The sequence below is a fragment of the Miniopterus natalensis genome, chromosome 5 (genome assembly GCF_054644295.1).
Source record: "Miniopterus natalensis isolate mMinNat1 chromosome 5, mMinNat1.hap1, whole genome shotgun sequence".
In the NCBI taxonomy this organism is placed as follows: Eukaryota; Metazoa; Chordata; class Mammalia; order Chiroptera; family Miniopteridae; genus Miniopterus; species Miniopterus natalensis.
The window spans coordinates 91,853,139-91,873,620 of NC_142085.1; the positions used below are offsets into that span (position 1 = coordinate 91,853,139).

The 20,482-nt window shown below is 45.6% G+C and overlaps 1 protein-coding gene and 1 long non-coding RNA gene across 4 annotated transcripts; one reads left to right on the forward strand and one right to left on the reverse strand.

Annotated features, from left to right (window-relative positions):
• Positions 1–3,681: 3,681 nt before the first annotated feature.
• On the reverse strand, positions 3,682–10,965 carry PDCD2 (programmed cell death 2). Its single transcript, XM_016212932.2, has 6 exons — positions 10,661–10,965; positions 10,037–10,276; positions 8,936–9,067; positions 7,133–7,236; positions 5,627–5,740; positions 3,682–4,419 (listed from the first exon to the last, which is right to left on the reverse strand). Exons 1-6 carry the CDS (start codon positions 10,941–10,943, stop codon positions 4,261–4,263), a joined length of 1,032 nt encoding a protein of 343 aa, XP_016068418.2. The 5' UTR covers positions 10,944–10,965; the 3' UTR covers positions 3,682–4,260.
• Positions 10,966–11,140: 175 nt separating this feature from the next.
• LOC107537026 (uncharacterized) lies at positions 11,141–18,200 on the forward strand. 3 transcript variants are annotated; one of them, XR_001603195.2, is made up of 3 exons: positions 11,141–11,241; positions 16,973–17,093; positions 17,944–18,200. It is a non-coding gene; the product is annotated as an uncharacterized LOC107537026 (long non-coding RNA). The 3 variants fall into 3 exon arrangements; XR_001603196.2 differs by lacking the exon at positions 11,141–11,241 and adding an exon at positions 11,639–11,752; XR_015714535.1 differs by lacking the exon at positions 11,141–11,241 and having other exon boundaries at positions 16,255–17,093.
• The last annotated feature ends 2,282 nt before the right edge of the window (positions 18,201–20,482 follow it).

A 20,482-nucleotide genomic window follows, 5' to 3' on the forward strand; every position in this document is an offset into this window, starting at 1 on the left:
TGGGTGGAGTGGATGGGTCGGCAGTGTGATGGATGTCCTCCGCAGGAGCAGTTACCGGGTGAGTGTTTGCTTATTTATGGTGATTTTAAATGTTTTGACATTTGTAGAGGCAACTGAGTTGTGTGATGTATTATTTTGTATTAATTATTTTTCAATATAGTTGCTATTTTTAAAAAGGCTACATCTCAGTTTATTATAGGAGATGCTTAGGATCACTCCCAGGCTGTTGGAGGGAGGGCTATTCCAGCTTGTGAGGGACACTTGCCACCTGCAGAGACTTGTAGATACAGAGGATAGACTGACAACGCTCTGAGGGGAGGGAGGTGGGGACCTGGGTGAAAAAGGTGAAGGGATTAAGCAAATCAAATAAACAAAAAACCTCTTAGATACAGACAACAGCATGGTGCTGACCAGAGGAAAAGGGGGATGGGGGAGGTAGAAAAGGGTCTAGGATAAATGGCGGTGGAAGGAGACTTGACTTGGGGTGGTGAACACAATATAATATACAGATGATGTATTGTGGAATTGTACAGCTGATACCTATATGATTTTATTAACCAATGTTACTCCAATAAATACAAACTTAATGAAGTCACCTGCAGAGAATGGGGTGTGCCTTTCCCTCCAGCAGTATTAACCCCCTTATCAGATACACGATTTGCAAATATTTTTCCTATTCCACAAGTTGTCTTTTTTCCTTAAATATATCTTTATTGATCTCAGAGAGAGGAAAGGAGAGAGAGAGAGAGAGAGAGAGATAGAAACATCAATGATGAGAGAGTCATTGATCAGCTGCCTCCTGCACGCCCCCGACTGGGGATCAAGCCCGCAACCCGGGCATGTGCCCTGACCGAGATTTGAACTTCGATCGCCTGGATCCTAAGTCAACGCTCAACCTCTGAGCCACGCCTGGCTGGGCCACAAGTTGTCTTCTCACTTGGTTGTCGGTTTTTTGTTTTTGTTTTGTGGGGTTTTGGGGTTTTTTTTGCTGTGCAGAAGCTTTTTAGTTTGATGTAGTCCCAATTTTTTATTTTGTTGCTTGTGCTTTAGGGGTCATGTCCAAGAATTCATTACCAACAACCATTGCAAGGAGCTTTATTCCTGTTTTCTTCTAGGAGTTACATGGTTTCAGGTGTTACATTTAAGTCTTTTTTAAAATATATGTTTTTATTAAATTTCGAGAGAGAGGAAGAGAGAGAAACATCAGTCGGCAGCCTCCCACACACACCCCACCAGGGATCGAGCCTGCAACCTGGGCATGTGCCCTGACCCGGAATTGAACCAATGATCTTTCAGTGCATGGGACAATGCTCAACCAACTGAGCCACACTGGCCAGGGCACATTTAAGACTTTAATCCATTTTTAATTTTTGTGTGCAGTATAAGATGTGGGTCCAGTTTCGGTCTTTTATATGTGAATATCCAATTGTCCCAGCACCCTATTGAAAAGACTGCCTTTTCTCCATTGAGTATTCTTGGAGCCTTTGTCAAGTACTAGTTGGCCATATGTGTGTGGGTTTATTTCTGGGCTCTCAATTCTGTTCCATTGGTCTGTGTGTCTGTTTTCATGCCAGTATAATGCTATTTTGACGACTATTGCTTTATAGTGTAGCTTGAAATCTGGAAGTGTGATGCCTCCTCCTTTGTTGTTCTTTCTTAGGGTCTTTTGTGGGCTCATAAATTTGAGGAGTGTTTTTTTTCCTGTAAGAATTGCCATTAGTATTTTGATAGAGATTGCATTGAATCTACAGATGGCTTTGGCAGTAACGCTTTAACAATATTAATTCTCATCTGTGAAGACAAAATACTTTTCCATTTATTTGTCTTCAGTTTCTTTCCTCAGTGTCTTATAGTTTTCAGAGTAGAGTTCTTTAACTTCAGTTACATTTATTCCTAAGTATTTTTCTGTTTTTGATGCTATTATAAATGGGACCAGTTTATTTCCTTTTCAGAAAATTTGTTAGTTGCTATTTTTTTAACATGGGTCCCAAGTTGGTGCTGTGACATTTTATTTCTGGTGACTTGTACTAGTCTTTCTCCCTGTAGAAAGGCCCTGTGGACACTCGCCATCATTTCCAGAGCTTGGTGGGGATACACATCTAAAGGGCAGCTTGGCTGGTTACTACTAACGTGCCTGCAAGAATGTCCACATCTTCTGGTGATGTGTTCCAATAAACAGACCATAAGGATTTGCCTGAAAAGTCCTTAGCAGTCAGGATGCTGTTCTACTTTGGAAAACCTACTGTAACATATACTGACGATAACAATTATTCTAATTTGGGATGTGAGGCCCCACTAGTCCTATTTTCCATAAGCCACCGAGCTTCCTAGCAAGTGTGACTATTATTTACTTATTTTAACCTCTTTTAAAAATGTTTTTATTGATTTTTTTAATAGAGGGAGAGATAGAAACATGAATCTGCTGCCTCCTGCACACCCAGTACTGGGGATGGAGCCAGCAACCTGGGCATGTGCCCTGACTGGGAATCGAACCAGTGACCTCTTGTTGCACAGGCGACACTTAATCCACTGAGCCACACGGGCCAGGCCATGAGGACTTTTAATGTGTGCTCTGGTAGCCATGGGCTATCACCAGTTATGGTTGATTCTCAGACTTAACACTACCCCCAGCTGCAAGACTAACACCATTCTCTCCCTCTTTCAAAGTTGTATTGAACAGATTCCCCCCATGGGAAGTCTGTACTGCAGTTTCCCATGAAAACTGCTTTATATGTACATCTTTATGAATTACACATACATATGCACATACACACACATGGACTAATAGGCCACTACTTTCCGATACAAATACAGTGAAATAGCCAAGAAGTCAGTGACATTAGCAAGTGATGTTACCTCCAAAAGGACTTATGGTGGCAGTGCGTTTCCAGGTTAGCAGGGAGGTGTGTGAGAACACGACCATGTAGATTACAGTAACCGGGAAACAGTTCTCGGAATTTGCTGTCTGCAAGCACTGGTCACCAGCAGTCTCTCCAGCTCTGCCTTAGTGCTGAGTGGGCATCACTGGGGTAGAGAACTGGAAATTATCACAAGGTAATTGTAAACTGCTAGGTGCCGGCAGGAGCCTTAGAATGGTTAACAGCATAGATTTAGGAGCTATTTGTGTAAACAGATGCACCTGAAAGCTGATCTCCTGGGCTCAGTAATGGGACCATCCTGTGGCTGACCCAGGGACATTTTGACGGGGATTCCTGCACCCTTCCTCTGGCTTTCTTCTGTGTGCGTTGGTTTGAGATGTGAAGGGAAGACCAGTGCCCTCACCTGTCAGTCTCGTCTGTAAGCACCACCACTGACTAACCAAGGTTGAACTAGAGCTTTTTGCAGGTTGTCTGGCCACAAACCTTTTTCCTTACCTGTTAACTCTGCTGCTGCTGCTTGAGAACAGTCGGGCACCCTTCATTGTGCTCACCTGCCTAGTGGGGTTGGTATTTTTCTCATGCTCTGGATTTCCATGTATACTAGAGCCTGTGCCAATCACCCGATTACCAGACAAGTCTTCTGGGGTTTTACCCAAATCTTTTTCTTTTACCGTAAGTTTTAGGGGGGAAATCGATCTGAGTGATGTTTTGAATTAGGCACATAACCATTTTTATTGAAGAAATAATACAGGTAAAAAGATTATTTCACTTAGTCCACCATTTAACCAGTTCACACCTAGTATGTCATTCCAGATTTATTTCCATGCACATACACATGTACAAATATTTTTAAAAATATACACTCATACTAGGAATGCCATCTATAATGGTATCTTTGTGTCAGTTCAGATCTGTACCTCATTTGGTGCATACAGGTCTGTCATTAAAAGTGCACCACCTTCCACTGGACAGACACACCAGAAATGATGTAATTCTCTGTTGCTGGACATTTTTGTTTTGCTAATATTTGGAAATTGTAAATAATGCCTAAAATATCTTTGTGCCCCTCTCTGGTATGATTCTTTCCTTAGGATAAAGTACTAAAAACTGGAATGGCAAGGTCCAAGAGATCATGAGCATTTTTAAGGCTTTTCAGGGCCTTTTTCTTTTTTTTCAAATAATAGTTTATTGATTTTGAGAGAGAGGGAAGGGAGAGAAACATCAATGGTGACAGAGTCATTGATTGGCTGCCTCCTGCACACTCCCTACTGGGGATGGAGCCTGGAACCTGGGCATGTGCCCTGACCAGGAATCAAATTGGCAACTTCCTGGTACACCAGACACCCAACTGAGCCACGCTGGCCAGGGCTCGAGGTTGTCTTTAAGGTGTATCTGTTACATCTTGCTTCCAAACAAATTCCTCTGTGTAGCCAGTACCCAGGCTGCAGCTCTCAGCACAGGTGAAGACAGCCAGGATGCCCCAGTCAACACTCCTGCCCAGTCTGTCAGCCTTTAGGTAGTTAAGCAGCTGAGGCATAACCTGAGGAGAGGACGACACAGTCAGAGATCTGCTTCAAGTGAGGAGCACTGTATGCTTTCAACAGACCTTCCCTGCCAGGGTGATTAGAGGGATCCTGAGCTTTCCGTGTCCACACTACACAGGATTATAAACATTATGCAATGAATGTCTTTGATAATGTAAAAATATCTTGCAGCTCTGTCCTCAGAACCCCTCTCTACTTCACTTGGTGCCTTTCCTTTCCATTTGAGAAAAAAGTTCCCAAGTATAAGAGACTGGCCAATACATTTGGCTTGGCTGGTGACCTAATTAATTTTATTAATAATGTGCCACAAAACAGGACTGAAGCTTCTATCTGGGCAACTTTTACTTTTCGTCATGTGAACAGCAGATGCTGTTACTATGACTTTGAAGAAACACGAGTAGTAATAAATACAAAAAGGAAATCTACTGATGTCTTTGTGTAGAAGGGGATCCCAGGAGTCCGATGGAAAAGAGTGAAGATCTGCCTCCGATATGAAACTGCTTCACATACACCAGCAGCTCATCTCGGTGTTGGGATTAAGAACCAACCAGTGTTGGATGCAGTCCTCACAATCCTCTTTCCACCCTAAGGAACAGGTATTCCCTATCACCCTGTAAGGTCAGTGAATCCACAGGTAAAGAGGATTTCCACCCAACCCCAAATGATTTTGATGCTAACAATGCTTTTGAAAAATATTTATCTTAATGATTACATCCATTTCTTTTCCTAATAACTCCACAAACCAAGACTAAACAGAGTAAGTTCTAAAACACTCCTCTTACAAAGTAGAGAGTCAGACCCTGATTAATTGGACAAAGCATAGTATTTAAAATTACAAAGGTAACAACAAAGGCACTGAAAGTAATGCAGTAACTACACTGGGAGGTTGGGATGGTCCAGATGGTAAAAGTGAACACTAAACCCTCACTGTAGTAGAAGTCAACAGATGTCTGAAAACTAGTTAAATGACAAATACCAGAAAAATCATGTTATTTAGAGAAGGAAATAACTTCCAGATAAAGCAGTAAGGGACACTTTTAAGCCCTTTCTTGGGGCAGAAAAGTTCTGATATTCACGATGCAGAGGGCAACTTCTTCAATACCACACAGACCCTGTGCATGTTACTTTGACAAAGTTTTATAATGTTTAAAAACATAAAGCAGGGGAATTCCATAGTAAAATAGTCCCTATTTAAGGTCATACCTGGAATTCAAATATTCTCTTGGCACCACAGGGACAGTCTGGAATATCCTCCTCTTGGGGGATGTTTTCACCAGAGATCCAAATGGGGGCAAGCCCTCTGCCATACCTGAGAATCTAAAAACAATTAGGATCATTTTCCAATCACCCACATCTCACCTAAGAGTTCCATTTGCTCCTACACTTGATGGAACTTTCTGAAAGGAGTTTACTGCCACATCCCCACACCCCCACCCCTGGCACATTCTCAAAGTTATGTCTTCTCAGTGTTATCAAAGCAATTATTTCAGCTTTTCTAACTCAGGGTATCAAAATTACATTTCTTAGATAACATGGTTAGAACCTGAATCTTGTGAATATTTTGTGAAGGGAATAACAAAACCCCTATTTCCCCATTCTGAATCCAAAATGCAACTTTCTGTGCTTACCTTCACACAGGTCTAAGGAACCTTAAACATTTTTTTTAAATGTTTTTATTGATTTCAGAGAGAGGAAGCGAGAGAAACATCAAGCCTTAAATATTTGAAAAGGGACAAATACCAGGTGAAACATGGTGTTTAGGTAAATACTACATATAGAAGTAAGTTTCATAATATATAACTGAGTGGTTTTCCTATGTTTTGTTAAAGGCATACACAGTGCTAAAAGCCACCCTGTCAGTGTGTCAGACCTAGACTGGCTCTTCCTGTGAGCCCCTGGATATTGATTTGATCCAGTGACCCTTTTATGGAAATTTGGCCGAGTTTTCTCTTGTGACTGCCGTTCACAATGAGGAGTGAAGGGGAAGAGCAGAGATGAGCAAGGGAAATGTGCTGAGCAATCACCCTATTTTTTTCACACTGTGGTTGTGATTACATCAGAAGCTCATGATGTAGCTCCAGGATTCGTTTTACAAAACTAGTGTCTTTGTGTTAACATGACATGTTGGTTTTACAAGCCAAAGTCCAGCAGAAAATGGGGGGAAATTTCTTTCTGTTATCATTGCCTGAACTCCATGTATCACAGGCAGCATATCATTCATCCCCATTCTGGACACTTTCTTTAGAAAATTTATCGTATATGATAACCAGCCTAACTTGTTCTTCCAATAAGTGTTAGAAAATTTTTTTAAAAAATATTTTTATTGACTTCACAGAGAGGAAAGGAGAGGGGGGGAGAGGGAGGGGGAGAGAGAGGGAGGGAGGGAGGGAGGGAGGGAGGGAGGGAGGGAGGGAGGGAGGGAGGGAGGGAGGGAGAAAAACATCAATGATGAGAGAGTCATTGATCGGCCGCAGCCCGCAACCCAGGCATGTGCCCTGACCGGGAATCGAACCCCTATCACCTGAATCCTAGGTCAACGCTCAACCGCTGAGCCACGCCCGGCCGGGTGCCAATAACTGTTAGAAAGATCAGCACTGCAAAGATCCCTTTCCTGTGTGAAGGGCTGCTGTAATGAGACAGCTTCTAGGGATGACAGCCCTAAAATAACCCCTGAAAGGAACAAGAGGGAGCTATGTAGTTCTACTTTACCTGTTCTGGTTCCAGGGCTATTTTAGTTTTAAACTCCTGGAAAATTCTGTCTTCCCTGGATTTATGTTTTGCCATGGAATCCAATTCTTCCTCGGGTGCTTCACCTGAAAAAACATCAACCACCATTATGGCAACAGGAATAATCCCCGTGACTTGACAATTCACACTGGCCGAGGGCAGCCAGTTTCAAACAACCAAGTGCTGAATGAATCAGACCATGAAGGGCAGATGTTCCCAAGGGCTTTCCCTATTTAAATTCATTCAGGTTGGTTCTGTAAGACCATCTGAATTCCCAGGTACTCCAGGAAGCACTATTCACTATACAGGCTCCTAGTGAGCACTTTCTTCATTAAAGCTTCACATTTAAAAGAACAGACCCAAGTCCTGGGCTCAGGATGGCTGTACCCAGCACAAGACAGGGCACACAACAAATGTGAGCCCTTCTTTTTTAAAAAATGTTTTTATTGATTTTAGAGAGAAGAAGGGAGGGGGACAGAGAAACATCGATGATGAAAGAGAAACCCCCTTGATTGGCTGCTTCCTGCACACCCTCTACTAGGGATCAAGCCTGCAGCCTGGTCATGTGCCCTAACTGGGAATCGAACCAGGAACCTCTTGGTTCATGGGTCCATGCTCAACCACTGAGCCACAGAGGCTAGGCTGTGAGCCCTTTTTATCACTAGTGCCCTAAAGCCACCTGGACTCTTACTTTAGGTCTCCTCATGCCTCACATTTCTCTTCCCAGCTGGTCCGCTTGCTTAGCCATCATGTTCACGTGGGACCTCCCAGCTTGTTCTTCTGTGCTCTCAGCTCTTGGGACCCCGGCTACTTCTACCACAGATGTCGCCAACAGGAGTTAAGTCTTTGTGACAAGTATCAATGTATATTTCTGATGTCCTTTGATGAACTATAGACCAGTAAGCCAAAATTCTAATCTAAAATCTAATTCGGTGGTGTTGCTTAAGAGCTCAAGTTCTAGTTGGTGAGACGTGAGCTCAAACTCCAGTTGTAAAAATAACTTGGGTCAGTTACATGACAAACACGTTACACCCAGAACCTCAAAGTACTCACAGCAAAATGGGGTAGTGTCGCTAATTTGTTGATTTTCATGAGATCATGCACAAAAGCCCTTGATGCAAAGTAAGTATTGAATAAATGCTGCTGCCAATCAGCCTCTTATGTATTTGATCAGCAGAGGCTTTGGAGTAGATCAGCTCTAGAGAACCAACCAAATTGCATTATGTAAAACTGATCAGATGAAAGAGAAACTCACTTTGAAAGGGCCCTGCTGGCCCTGGCTGGGTAGATCAGTTGGTTAGAGCATCATCCCTGATATGCCAAGGCTGCAGGTTCGATCCCAGTCAGGGCACATACAAGAATCAACCAATAAATGCATAAATAAGTGGAACAACAAATCTTTGTTTTCTCTCTCTCCCTTCCTCTCTCTAAAATATAAAAAAGAAAGAAATTCCAGGCACTCACGTGCACCATCCTAATCTGAGGAACAGACTTTGATGCAGATGAACTTACTGTTTTCCAGCATCCTGTGCAGCCTACCCAGTGACCACCTGGATTCTTCCTCTGGTGTATCTTTATGGAACCAGAATGTGCCTGACATTTGTCAAGGTGGGAGGTACAGGAAGGATATTGTGAAATACGGCAGTATTTGGAAAGTCTATACTGCAGCCCCCAAAGTGAGTTGACATTTCGTATCAGTACCTCTCTTCTTGACATATTCAACCCTTTGTTTCAAGCATTATGTACAATCACTTAATGAATAAAGCTCTGAAACTGACTCCTTACCCATGCTCCCTATAATCTCTGGTTCATCTTCTTTTTCGGAAACTTCAGGTGTAATCTCATCTTCTGTTTCTATGACAATTTCAAATTCTGGAAAAAGGAAGTTGTGATCTGGAACAGTATCGTCCAAATTATCTGAAACAAAAAAGGTAACTCACACCATTAGTAATAACTTGGTTTTGAAAATGGTCTAATAGTGTCCTATTTCTTTTTTATTTATTTTTAAAATATATCTTTATTGATTTTGGAGAGAGGAAAGGAGAGGGGGAGAGAGAGAGAGAGAGAGAGAGAGAGAGAAACCTCAATGATGAGAGAGTCATTGATCGGCTGCAGCCCGCAACCCAGGCATGTGCCCTGACCGGGAATCGAACCCCGATCTCCTGGATCCTAGGTTGATGGTCAAGCGCTGAGCCACGCCCGGCCAGGCCCTATTTCCTTTTTAAATCCTCACCCAAGGACACTTTCCCCATTACTTTTCAGAGAGAGGAAGGGGGAGAGGGAGAAAGAGAAACAAAAAGAGGCAGAGAGAGAGACAGATACAGAGAGACAGGCGCCCTGCAACTGAGGCACATGCCCTTGACCAGAATTGAACTTGAGACCCTTCAGTCCAAGGGCCGATGCTCTAACCACAGATCCAAACTGGCTAGGTCAGTGTCCTATTTCTAAAGGATACTCCATATAGTAACAGTTTCCCCTAGTAAATTAATATATATAGCTCCAGCATTTTAGGTTGTAGGTCACAAGTTAAGTGCCTCTACTATGAGACATAACTAAGTGGGCAAGATCTCACAGCTCTTTTTTTCAGACACTTTTTAAAAATTGATTTTGAAAGACAGAGGAAGGGAGGGGGGAGGGAAGGTGGGAGAAAGAAGGGGAGGCATCCATAGGCTGCCTCCTGGACCTCCCTACTGGGGATCAAGCCAGAAGCCAGCCACTTGAGACACAAGCCAGGGCTCATAGCTCCTCTTTCATAAAGGTGTTGCTACCTAATGCCTGAAAAGTATTATAGCTTTTCTACTTTTAACTTTTCTCCACAAAATAAAAAAACCTGGGTTGACAGATGCTATGAAACTGAGCTGAAATTAAAAAATAAGATGGACTCACCCGACTGTCTACACGCCTGCTTGTGCCCCGATCTCCAGTCCACAGTCTGGTGCTCCTTGCTGCAGTAATGCGCCCGGTGACAGCCGGAGCACGTCTTGGGGCCTAAACAGCCGCAAACCCTGCAGAGATGAGCCCCGGACTTGAGCTGGAGGCACACGGACTCCCCCGCTGGGGGAGGATCCTCAGAAGGCGGCTCATGTGAGTAAAAGTCATTTTTCCTGGGTAGCTGATTTCTAAAAACTAAGAAAAATGAGAAGAAACACTGTATTTTAAATGAAACTATGTCAAGTGAGATATTTTAGTTTCCATTCCATACAGGACTGAAAAGACACCTGTTAAAAGACAAGGCAGTCTTTGCTTTCAGTGAACTTATTTTCTGAAAGGAGAGAAAAGTGGAAGAACAGGAGTCTTTAAGCCTGGAGAGCAGTTTGGGACCCACGACCGAGCCCGCCCAGCCTGCTCTTTAATCGAGGTAGTCGCCGGAGCAGCAGGCGGCGGAAAGGCCGGGAAGCTGCCGGACACCGACTTCGTCCGACCACGAGCGCGCACTGAGCGCCGACCCGGTGAGAAGGTCGGGGGGACGCGGACCCGAGGGAAGCCGCCCCCGGGCGCCCCGCCGCTCACCACGCAGGCCCGCGCAGCAGGGCGGCGCGCGGCAGCAGAAGAGGAACAGGCCGCGGTGGAAGGCGTCGGCGCGGCCGGGCAGGGGCGCGTACAGCTGCAGCACGAAGGCCAGCGGGCGCCCGCACAGCGCGCAGGCCAGCTCCGCGGGCCCGGGCAGCCCGGCCTCGCCCAGCCACGCCGGCCGCCCGCCCACCTTGCTGGGGAACTGCTCGCTGCGCAGCCGCCAGGCCGGCGCCGCCTCTACGAAGCCCAGCTCCGCCGCCCCGGCGCGCACGGCCGCCATGGAGCAGGAGCGCGGGCCCGGCGCCGCCCTGCCCCGCCTGGCCGGAAGGCGGAAGGTGGGAGGCGGGCCCCGGAAGGCGCTTCGGGCAGCCGACCAGAAGCGATTGGACAGCACAGCGAGGGCGCGGCGGGCTTCCGGTCTCGCGCCTGGGAGCGGGAAGCGCTGCTGCCGCGGGTTCCGTGCTTCCGCCACCGTGGGCCGGGCGGGAGCCGGGCCGGAGAGGCCGGAGTTCTCTGGAGCGGAGGTGCTGCCGAGCGCCAGGAACGGGCTGAGGGGACGGAAGAGCGCGGTTAGGCCGGTGAGAGAGGAGGCGTCAGGTCGAGGAGGGAAGGGTTCGGGGCTCAGGCCCAGGGTTAAAGGGTTGGGGCTTAGGCTGGGGCCGGGCTTTCGCGTTGGGGTGCAGTGTGCGGCTTCCGGCTCAGGGCTTAGTGGTCAGGGCTGCCCTTGTAGGGGTTATGGTTAGGGTCGGGGCTGGGTTTGCGGCTGGGGTAGGATCCTCAGGCCACGCCGGGCCTCTCCCCGGCGCCTTGCTCTGGGCTGCCCGTGGAGCGCGACGTTGGTGGGGAAACCCAGAATTCCCTCTGCAGCTCGAGTCCCTCCTGCCTTCTGGGCTTGTTCCCACTGGGGACGGTGGCAGTCAGGAACTCCGTCCCTGGTCGCGGAGCAGAGCAGCCGTGGTGTCTCCCTGTTCTTCCAGCCCACCCCCAGCAGCCATGCAGCCAGACCCCAAGCGGTGGCCGTGCTCTCCACAGGGCCCACGTGCATGAGTGCTTCCTAGGTGTGTGCCCTCTTGGCGCTGAGGCCAGCAGGTGAGGACTGGGCCTTACCCATGTCTACAGAATGCCTTCTGGTAGATTTCCAAAAGATGCAGAGAGCCCTGCTATTAAGTTGTGGGTTGTCTGACACTCGGGCTAGAGACTGGACCCTCTGCTCCCATCATTGGCCTGGGTTCAACACATCCCATGGGAGCGGAGGGTGCTCCACAGCTGTGCCCAGCAGGCACCTACAGGGAAGGGGAGTTCCTGGGCACCTTGGCTTGTGAACAAGCCATGGGCTACTTCATCAGCCCACAGCTTGTCCAGTGCACTCTCCCTGTCATGTTCGCTCAAGGCATGTTTTGTTCACCTAGTCACTTGGGTGCCCACCTCTTGCCCAGTCCTGGGACTAGCTGCTGCCATGTCACTGGATTGGACACTGAGCCTAGAAAGTAACCAAGCCAACAGAAGCATTGGGGGGCCTTGAGGAACTGAGGGGAAATGGAGGTCCTGGAAGGTGGGCATTTGCCCAAAGGTGCTATTCATTCAACAATTTCAGTAGGTTGACACCGGGCAGGACCTGGCTTAGTCAACCTGGGGTGGGGGTGGTGACAGAGAAGCACACGAAAAATGGTGGTGATCGCGCAGTGACCATCTGGTGTTGGGTTCCTGCACAACGTAAAGCTGAGGGCTCTTGCTAAGCATGCAGTCCCCAGAATAAACACTCCCAGTTACCTGGGGGACTTTCTGTGCCCCGTGAACACTGTTGCTGGCTTCCACTGAGAGACCAGAGGGACTGGGTCATGTTCTGTGATCCAGCCCAGTGAGCATTCCAGGTGACAGCACCAGCACATTTAGCTTGAACGTTGGCCCGGATCTCAAGTGGAGTAATGCTTGTTTGTGCGTGCCACAAAGATTGTTTTAAACCTGGTGTTTGTGTTTGCTGAGGAGATAGGGGTTTTATATAAATAAAGATTCTTTATCTCCTTTTTTTTTTTCATTTATTAAACAAACATACTGTGAGGTATCCTTCTGAGCACTTTCTCTTTAGTAATTCATTGACTCCTCCCATCCAGAGGAACCGTGGCCCAAGAAGGTAAGTAGCTTGCTGCCTCTGCTTGGGTTACCCTGAGACAGGGATTCACATGCAATTAGCTGACTTAGAGGAGATCCAAGGGCTGTTATCACACAGTGCCAGCATGGGTAACTGCCACTTAACCCTGCTCGAGCTTTGAAAGCCATGCACAGTGACCTACCCCCTAACTCAATATTTACCACTAACTATATTAATTCCAATAAAAACTAGAATGGCTATGAAAAACATGTCTCTCAAACTGCTACTAAGGCACAAAAAATTTAGTTCTAAAACTTACCATTTTCCTGGCCTCTGAAATTTTAAGTAATAATTGTAGTTTACAGCATTATATTGTTACAACCTTAGTCCCAGTTAAAAAACAATCAAACATAAAATTAGAGCTTCCGATTACACAACTAGCGGGAATCTAATAACAGCACCTGAATGTTTCCAATGGGAAATGAACCATAATAAATTAAAATCCATCTCATAATTGAATTGTAAGCACTAAAAAAATGTTATGCCTTTAAACTATAAATATTATACTAAATACAAAATATAAATGCAACAGGCAACAAAACTGGAATCATAATAACATAAATTAAAAATAACCCATAATGTTTTTCTTAATAAAGGCCCATGAGACCTGACTGCGTCCCAGTTACCTGTCTTTCCCTTGACTTCCTGCCAAGGTTATGGTCTTGGCTTATCCGCAATGGTTGTGGAGATATAATGTAACTATTTTCTTGGATTTCACAGGCTGTCTTTTTGCTTTTTGAATAGCTTCTGTTGGTGCACTGAAGTTTTTAGTGTCAGAGAAATATCGTTTATATATTTTTCTTTGGAAGAGGTTGCTCTGATTCCCCAACACCAGCCTTCTGCATCTCGTGTCTACTGTGCATTGTCGTAGCGTCATTTCACTGTGTTTGATTTACTGTAATGATATTTCCCCCCCATTTAAGTTAGATTAGAATTTTAGAGGATCAGGCTGAGGATAAGAGTTAAGGTTAGGGTTGAAATTGGGGTCAGGAGGTTGTGGATGAGATGGGATGGGTTAAGGGTTCAGATTGATTTCTGAGGTCAAAGAGCAAAGGGCAAAGTTCGAGGGCTCAGTGCCAGAGGTTAAGGGTCAAAGGGTTATAGCTCAAAGACCATGGGTCTAAGGTCATTGGTCAAGGGTCTCAGGTCAAAAGTTCAAAGGTTGAAGGATATAAACTAGAGGTCAAAGGTTGGAAGTCAGAGGGTCATGGGTCATAGGTCGTGGGCCAAGGGTCATGGGACAGAGATCAAAGGTCAAATATTGGAATAACAGGTCAAAGGTCAAGTGTCAGTAAAAGCAAGGGGTTGGGGTTAGGGTTTTAGGATTATGGCTAGGGATTAGGGCCATAGGTGACAGTTCTAAGGCTAGAGGTTTGAAGCGAAGGGTCATATGTGAATAGTCACATAAAAGGTTAAGGGTCAGGGTTCAAAAGTCAGAGTTTGTCAGTCGAGGGTCAGAGGACTTCAAGGGTACAAGGTCATAGGCTAAAGGTCAAGGACAAGCTTCTGGTATTGTAGGTTAAGGGTCAGAGGGTATGGGTTGGGTTCAAAGGTCGATAGCTAAAGGGTTCTAGGTTGTGAGTCAGGGGCCATGGGGTCAGGGGTCAAAGGTTAAGTGCCAGAGTTCAAGGGTTAGAGGTCAAAGGTCAGGGCTGGGCACTATCACAAGAGGCAGCTACTATGGCAAGTGGCAGCTACTACCTGACAGTTTCCTAACCAGGTACTATCACCAGAGGCAGCCAGTTTTGTGAACAACAGCACTATCGGGAGAGGCGGCACTACCGGGAGAGGTGGGCAGTTGTGTGAGCAATGGAACTATCGGGAGAGGCAGCCACTATAGTGAGAAGCAGGCAGTTTCGCGAGAGGCAGCCACTATCGCGAGAGGCAGGAACCATCGCGAGAAGCGGCCATTATCGCGAGAGGCAGGAACTATCGCGAGAAGCGGCCACTGTCGTGAGAGGCAGGAATTATCGCGAGAGGCGGCCACTGTCACGAGAGGCAGGAACCATCGCGAGAGGCAGGAACTATCGCGAGAGGCAGGAACCATCGCGAGAAGGGGCCATTATCGCGAGAGGCAGGAACCATCGCGAGAAGGGGCCATTATCGCGAGAGGCAGGAACCATCGCGAGAAGCGGCCACTATCGCGAGAGGCAGGAACCATCGCGAGAAGGGGCCATTATCGCGAGAGGCAGGAACCATCGCGAGAAGGGGCCATTATCGCGAGAGGCAGGAACCATCGCGAGAAGGGGCCATTATCGCGAGAGGCAGGAACCATCGTGAGAAGCGGCCACTATCGCTAGAGGCAGGAACCATCGCGAGAAGCGGCCATTATCGCGAGAGGCAGGAACTATCGTGAGAAGCGGCCACTATCGCGAGAGGCAGGAACCATTGCGAGAAGCGGCCATTATCGCGAGAGGCAGGAAATATCGTGAGAGGCAGGCAGTATCGCCAGAGGTAGGAACTATCGCGAGAGGCGGCTGCAATCACGAGAAGTGGCTATTATCGCGAGAGACAGGAGTCATCACGGGAGGCAGGCAGTATCATGAGAGGCAGGAAATATCGGGAGTGGCAGGAACCATCACGAGAGGCAGGAACCATTGCGAGAGGCGGCCATTATCTTGAGAGGTGGTCACTGTTGCGAGAGGCAGCCACTGTCACGAGAGGCAGGAACCATCGCGAGAAGCGGCCATTATCGCGAGAGGCAGGCAGCATCGCCAGAGGTAGGAACTATCGCAAGAGGTGGCCATTATCGCGAGAGGTGGCCACTGTCGCGAGAGGCAGGAACCATCGCGAGAGGCAGGAACTATCGTGAGAGGCAGGAACCATCGTGAGAAGCGGCCATTATCGCGAGAGGCAGGAAATATCTTGAGAGGCAGGCAGTGTCGCCAGAGGTAGAAACTATCGCGAGAGGTGGCCATTATTGTGAGAGGCGGCCACTATCGCGAGAGGCAGGAAATATCGTGAGAGGCAGGCAGTATCGCGAGAGGTGGCCATTATCGCGAGAGGTGGCCACAATCATGAGAAGTGGCTATTATTGGGAGAGGCAGGCAGTGTCGCCAGAGGCAGGAACCATCACGAGAGGCGGCCACTATCGCGAGAGGTGGCTATTATCGTGAGAGGCAGGAGCCATCACGAGAGGCAGGAAGTATCGCGAGACACAGGCACAAAATGTGGGACTTCCTAAAATCTGAAGGAGTTGGAAACAGAATCGTAGGCATCTAATCCAACTAGTAGAGGCCAAGGAGGCCCCTGCCCAGCCCACTCCTGACGGGTGGGCACCATCGGTATCCTTTCATTTACCAACCGTAATCCCTCTGAGCCACAGGCTCTTCACCTGCAGTAAGATTTACCTCCCTGGGCCATAGTTTGGGTGAAGTGAGGGAATTCATGCAAAAGCACCTAGCACAGTGCTTGGCATGCAGTCGTTGCTCAGAACATAGGCTATTGTTGCAGGAAACTATAAAATAACCTATGTTCTAACCACTTCTGTAGTCCTTATTGATACTAAAGTAAATAAAAATAAAAATAAAAACACGTGCATGTTAGCAGAACTTAAACAGTATGAAAAGGTGCAAAATGAAAATAAAGCCTCTTCTGCACTCTCCTGGTTCTCCTCCTTACCGGAAGCACGTGTGTCCTTTTGTTGTTTAAATTTTTTGACCTTCTATTTTGGGTACAAACAAAAATTTTGCATAACATCTTGCATGCATTCATTTTTTTAAAAATATTTTCATATGATATCAGGTTTAATGTAATATAGTTGGATTAAACTATACCTTCCTAAAAGGTGTGGGTCAGTCAGTGTTTGGCACTGAAGATGCATTTGTAAATGGGCTCCTCTCTTCAGGTAACTTTTCCTTAATTTCTAATGTGTAAGCTTGGATGTTCATATTACATTTCTAAATCAAGGTATATTCTGATTTAGTTGTATTATTTTCCAACATTAGCATTGGAAATAATGGTATTGATTTGCTTAGTTTTAATGGTTAATGATCAATAGCAGGATCATTACAGATTGGTTTGGGGGGAACGGTGCTAGTACTTAACGTATAAAGGATCCATATTAGGAAGTAGTTTACTGTATTGAAATACATTACTTAGTCTGTAGTGGAAATGAGTTTGGTAGGGAGCTGTCATAACCCTTCTGTTGTATCTCGAAGGTTATTGTTCAGTTCCAGCCTTCGTCAGTGCCAGATGAATGGGGGACCACACAAGATGGACAGACAAGGCCCAGGGTTGTAAAGTGTGGAATTGATGATAACCTTGATGAAATTCCCCACGGTGAGTAAAATTTGTTTAGGACCAGTGCCACTTCTAGACTTCTCTATTTTAGCATCATTCTTTAGAATGATGACAAAAAGAAACAGTGATTAGGGCTACCTGCCATAACAAGTTGGCAAAGATTGTTGAGTGTGTACTTTAGGCCATTCAGTATCCTTAGTCTAAGTGCCCACAGCACTCACCAGGCACTGTGACAACCAAAAATACCCCCACTCAATTTTGAATGCTTTCAATTGAGAACCACAGATTTAGGTAAAAATTTTTTTTTTTTTAATTTTAGGTAACATTTATGCTAAGACACAGGCTAATAACATCTGAATTTTGGCGCCGGTCATCATGTTTCAGGACACATGGTTTAATAAAACTGATCCTACAAGCAGCATTTATCCATGTTGGGCCCTGGTATGAGGGTGTTTTCTTTCTCTGGATGTTGTTGAACTTTGCTGTGGCCATTCTCAAATCAGGGAAGATCTTAATTCCATTAAGCTCCTTGCTTACTTCCTGATACTTTATTGTCCTTTCCACTGACAGTTTTTGTCAGGTATCCAGCTTTCCAATAAATTGGAAGAAAAATGAAACAGTAGGCTTTCTTCTTTAAAAATAAAAATATTTTCATAAGCCTTATTTTATATGATACCTCTTCAGAAATTCCTCAAATTCATAGTACTGTTAAAGGCATAAATAGCAGCTTTTTTGCTAATCTTGATTTATTTAGGATAACTCATTCTACAAAATCAACTCATATTTGTGGGATTTTTTTACTCAGTGTATGTTCAGGACTCAAAATATAAACTGAAAAAAATTCATAAATTGAAGGTGGCTACTGACATGCTTTTTTCTTTCTAAACAGGAATATTAAGAAAATCACTTTACCAAGTATTGGTCGGTTTCGTCACTTTACCAACTAAACCTTGCTAGATATTCTGTTTTACAATAGCCCCACCTACTGTCAGAAGATTGTGGAAAAGGTGGTAACGGAGATAAACCGTCTACACACACTCTTTCTGAGTCGGAACCCGGACTTCAAAGGAGGAGTCTCTGTAGCTGGTCACAATTTATGTAAAACTGTCAAATATTCACGTTTTAAATAAAATATTTGTTGAGTCATCACTGCTTTCAGGGTGGATGACATTGGTACAAGATCGGAACGACAGGTTTACGTTTTACAAAGCGTAGTGGTAAGTGGGTGCTTTGAACTCAGAGCTGCTTCTGCTATTCACCTTCATGTCACCTGCAGATGCTTCGTATTTAATTTATTATGCTGCTCAGTAAGACAGGGATGCTGATGATCAGGTCCTAATTAGCACCTGACATGTGTGCCTTCTGCCTAGGGACTTTGAGAAAAAGTAGGAGAATGTATTTAGTGTTATAAAGAGCACCGAGAACATTATAAAGCAAATGCTTCTGTTTTTTAGATTCTTTAACATTGTTTTACATCCTATCTAATCACAAAGATTTGACTTTATCAAAGTCTCCAGGGCCTTTTGATGTTGCTAATGGAGCGGGGAAGCAGGTATGGCCCAGTTAACAGTTAGACTTGGAGTTGGAGCTGAACAGTTTCCCAAAATCTGAACTGTTTCTGTATATCAAAATACACTGAAGTTTACAGGTGTAATGGAACCATATAGCTCGTTGTTATTGTAAGAAATGGGAGCATGTGTGATTTATTGATTTATATGCTTTTTCAAAATATTTAAAACTTGGGATGACAAACTACCAAAAATTAAGACTCTGTGACTGTGCTCAGGAATCACGGAGCAGAGTTTCCAGCCACGGAGCAGGGCTGGATGGTGGGCGCAGGTGACATTGGAGATGAAATGTTTAACTGGATTGACCTTTCCCCCCAGAATGTTGTCATGTATAACTAGATGATTTTGCTAAAAGAGCTTCAGAACAAAGCTCACAATGATATTTTATGTTTGTATGTCATAGTCCCCTCTCTATGGAGCAAGCTGCTTTCCTAATATTTAGAACAGTTAATTCTATGAGCTGAAGCAGAGAGTAGACAGGACTATGAGGCAGCCTTACTTTCGTTATGAAATGTATATGAGATAAGGAAAATTTACGTAGGCCGATTCTGACACAATCATTTCAGCATTTTGGTTCATTTCCTTCCAGTCTTTTTTCTTTATGAACAGAATTAAAAGCAAATCTAGCTCTAGACATACTGTGTACACAATCTTATGTCACCTCATTCCTTGTTATAATTATACAACATATGTATTATGATTTCCCCCATGTTATTATTTTTATGTCTTTATTGATTTCAGAGAGAGAAAGGGAGAGGGAGAGAGAGAAACATCAATAATAAGAGGCATTGATCTGCTGCCTCCTGCACGCCCCCTGCTGGGGATCAAGAATCCTGCAACCGAGACATGTGCCCTGACTGGGAATCAAACCGCGATCTCCTGGATCCTAGGTTGATGCTCAACTGCTGAGCCACCCCAGCTGGGCTTCTTGTATTATTTTTATGACCATTTTAAATGGTGCCAACATTTGGTTGGTGTAATGACTTATCTTATTATTCACCTAAATTGGACAGTTAGATTGTTCTTTTGCTTTTAGAATTATTTCCTTGGGAGAAATGCCCAGAATTGCCACATGGCCCTGTTTCCCTGGCTATGACTGATCAGACTAGGCCTTTAAGCTCTGGCCAAGGGCCAGTATCTCCAACAAGGGTCCAGCCTGAGCTCCTGATGCTCCCGGGTCCACAGGTGGCTTTTGCTATGTGCGAGTGCCCTAAAATTGTGTGAAAAATTTTCTGGTTCCCTTCCTGTAGTTTTCTGGTAAGAGTATCCCTACTTTTATCACATTCATAGAGGAGGTGGGGCTTGACCCCACCTGGTAAGAACCAGGTTTTAGGGAAATGAGATATAGAGATGCACCTGATGCACTTTTATGACCATGTGTACATGAGCACAACACTCCCTGTGCAGCACACAACCACGCACACTGGGCACTTTGAGTGGGGGCCTTTGTTAGTGGCAGCAAGTAAGAGTGTGGCTTGGAGATAAAAGGGGGGATTAACCAGTGTATAAGCCAGCAGTGGCCCTTCAAGTGACCTGGCTCAAGAACTTTGGCCACTAAGACACTCCATATTGGAAGGTGACAAGCTGAAAAATTTAGTCCTTCAGGGAAGTTTGTAACGTGAGATGTGGAGAGTGGCACAGATGGAGGCAGCTGTGGGATGAGAGCTGAGCATGGAGGAGCCCTGGGGAGGGAGCAGCTGCCTGCTTCTGCAGAGGTGACAAGCTGTGTGGCTGTCAGAGCCGTCCTCAGGCCTCCGCGGGGACTTGAGCTGATGCAGAGGAGAAGCTGCCTCATCGTGCCTCCTTCATGGTCTTGCTGCAGACCTGGTGCTCGAGAGAGACTCTGAGGACTCATGTTAC

What these genes read in the sequence shown, in the direction of transcription:
- PDCD2 (XM_016212932.2), bottom strand. Translation starts at nt 10,943, where the DNA reads ATGGCGGCCGTGCGCGCCGGGGCGGCGGAGCTGGGCTTCGTAGAGGCG. An exon ending in TAGCCCTGGAACCAGAACAG is followed by an intron (nt 5,741 to 7,132) that starts GTAAAGTAGAAC and finishes AATTGTTTTTAG; the next exon opens with ATTCTCAGGTATGGCAGAGG. An exon ending in AGAGAATATTTGAATTCCAG is followed by an intron (nt 4,420 to 5,626) that starts GTATGACCTTAA and finishes TCCTCTCCTCAG; the next exon opens with GTTATGCCTCAGCTGCTTAA.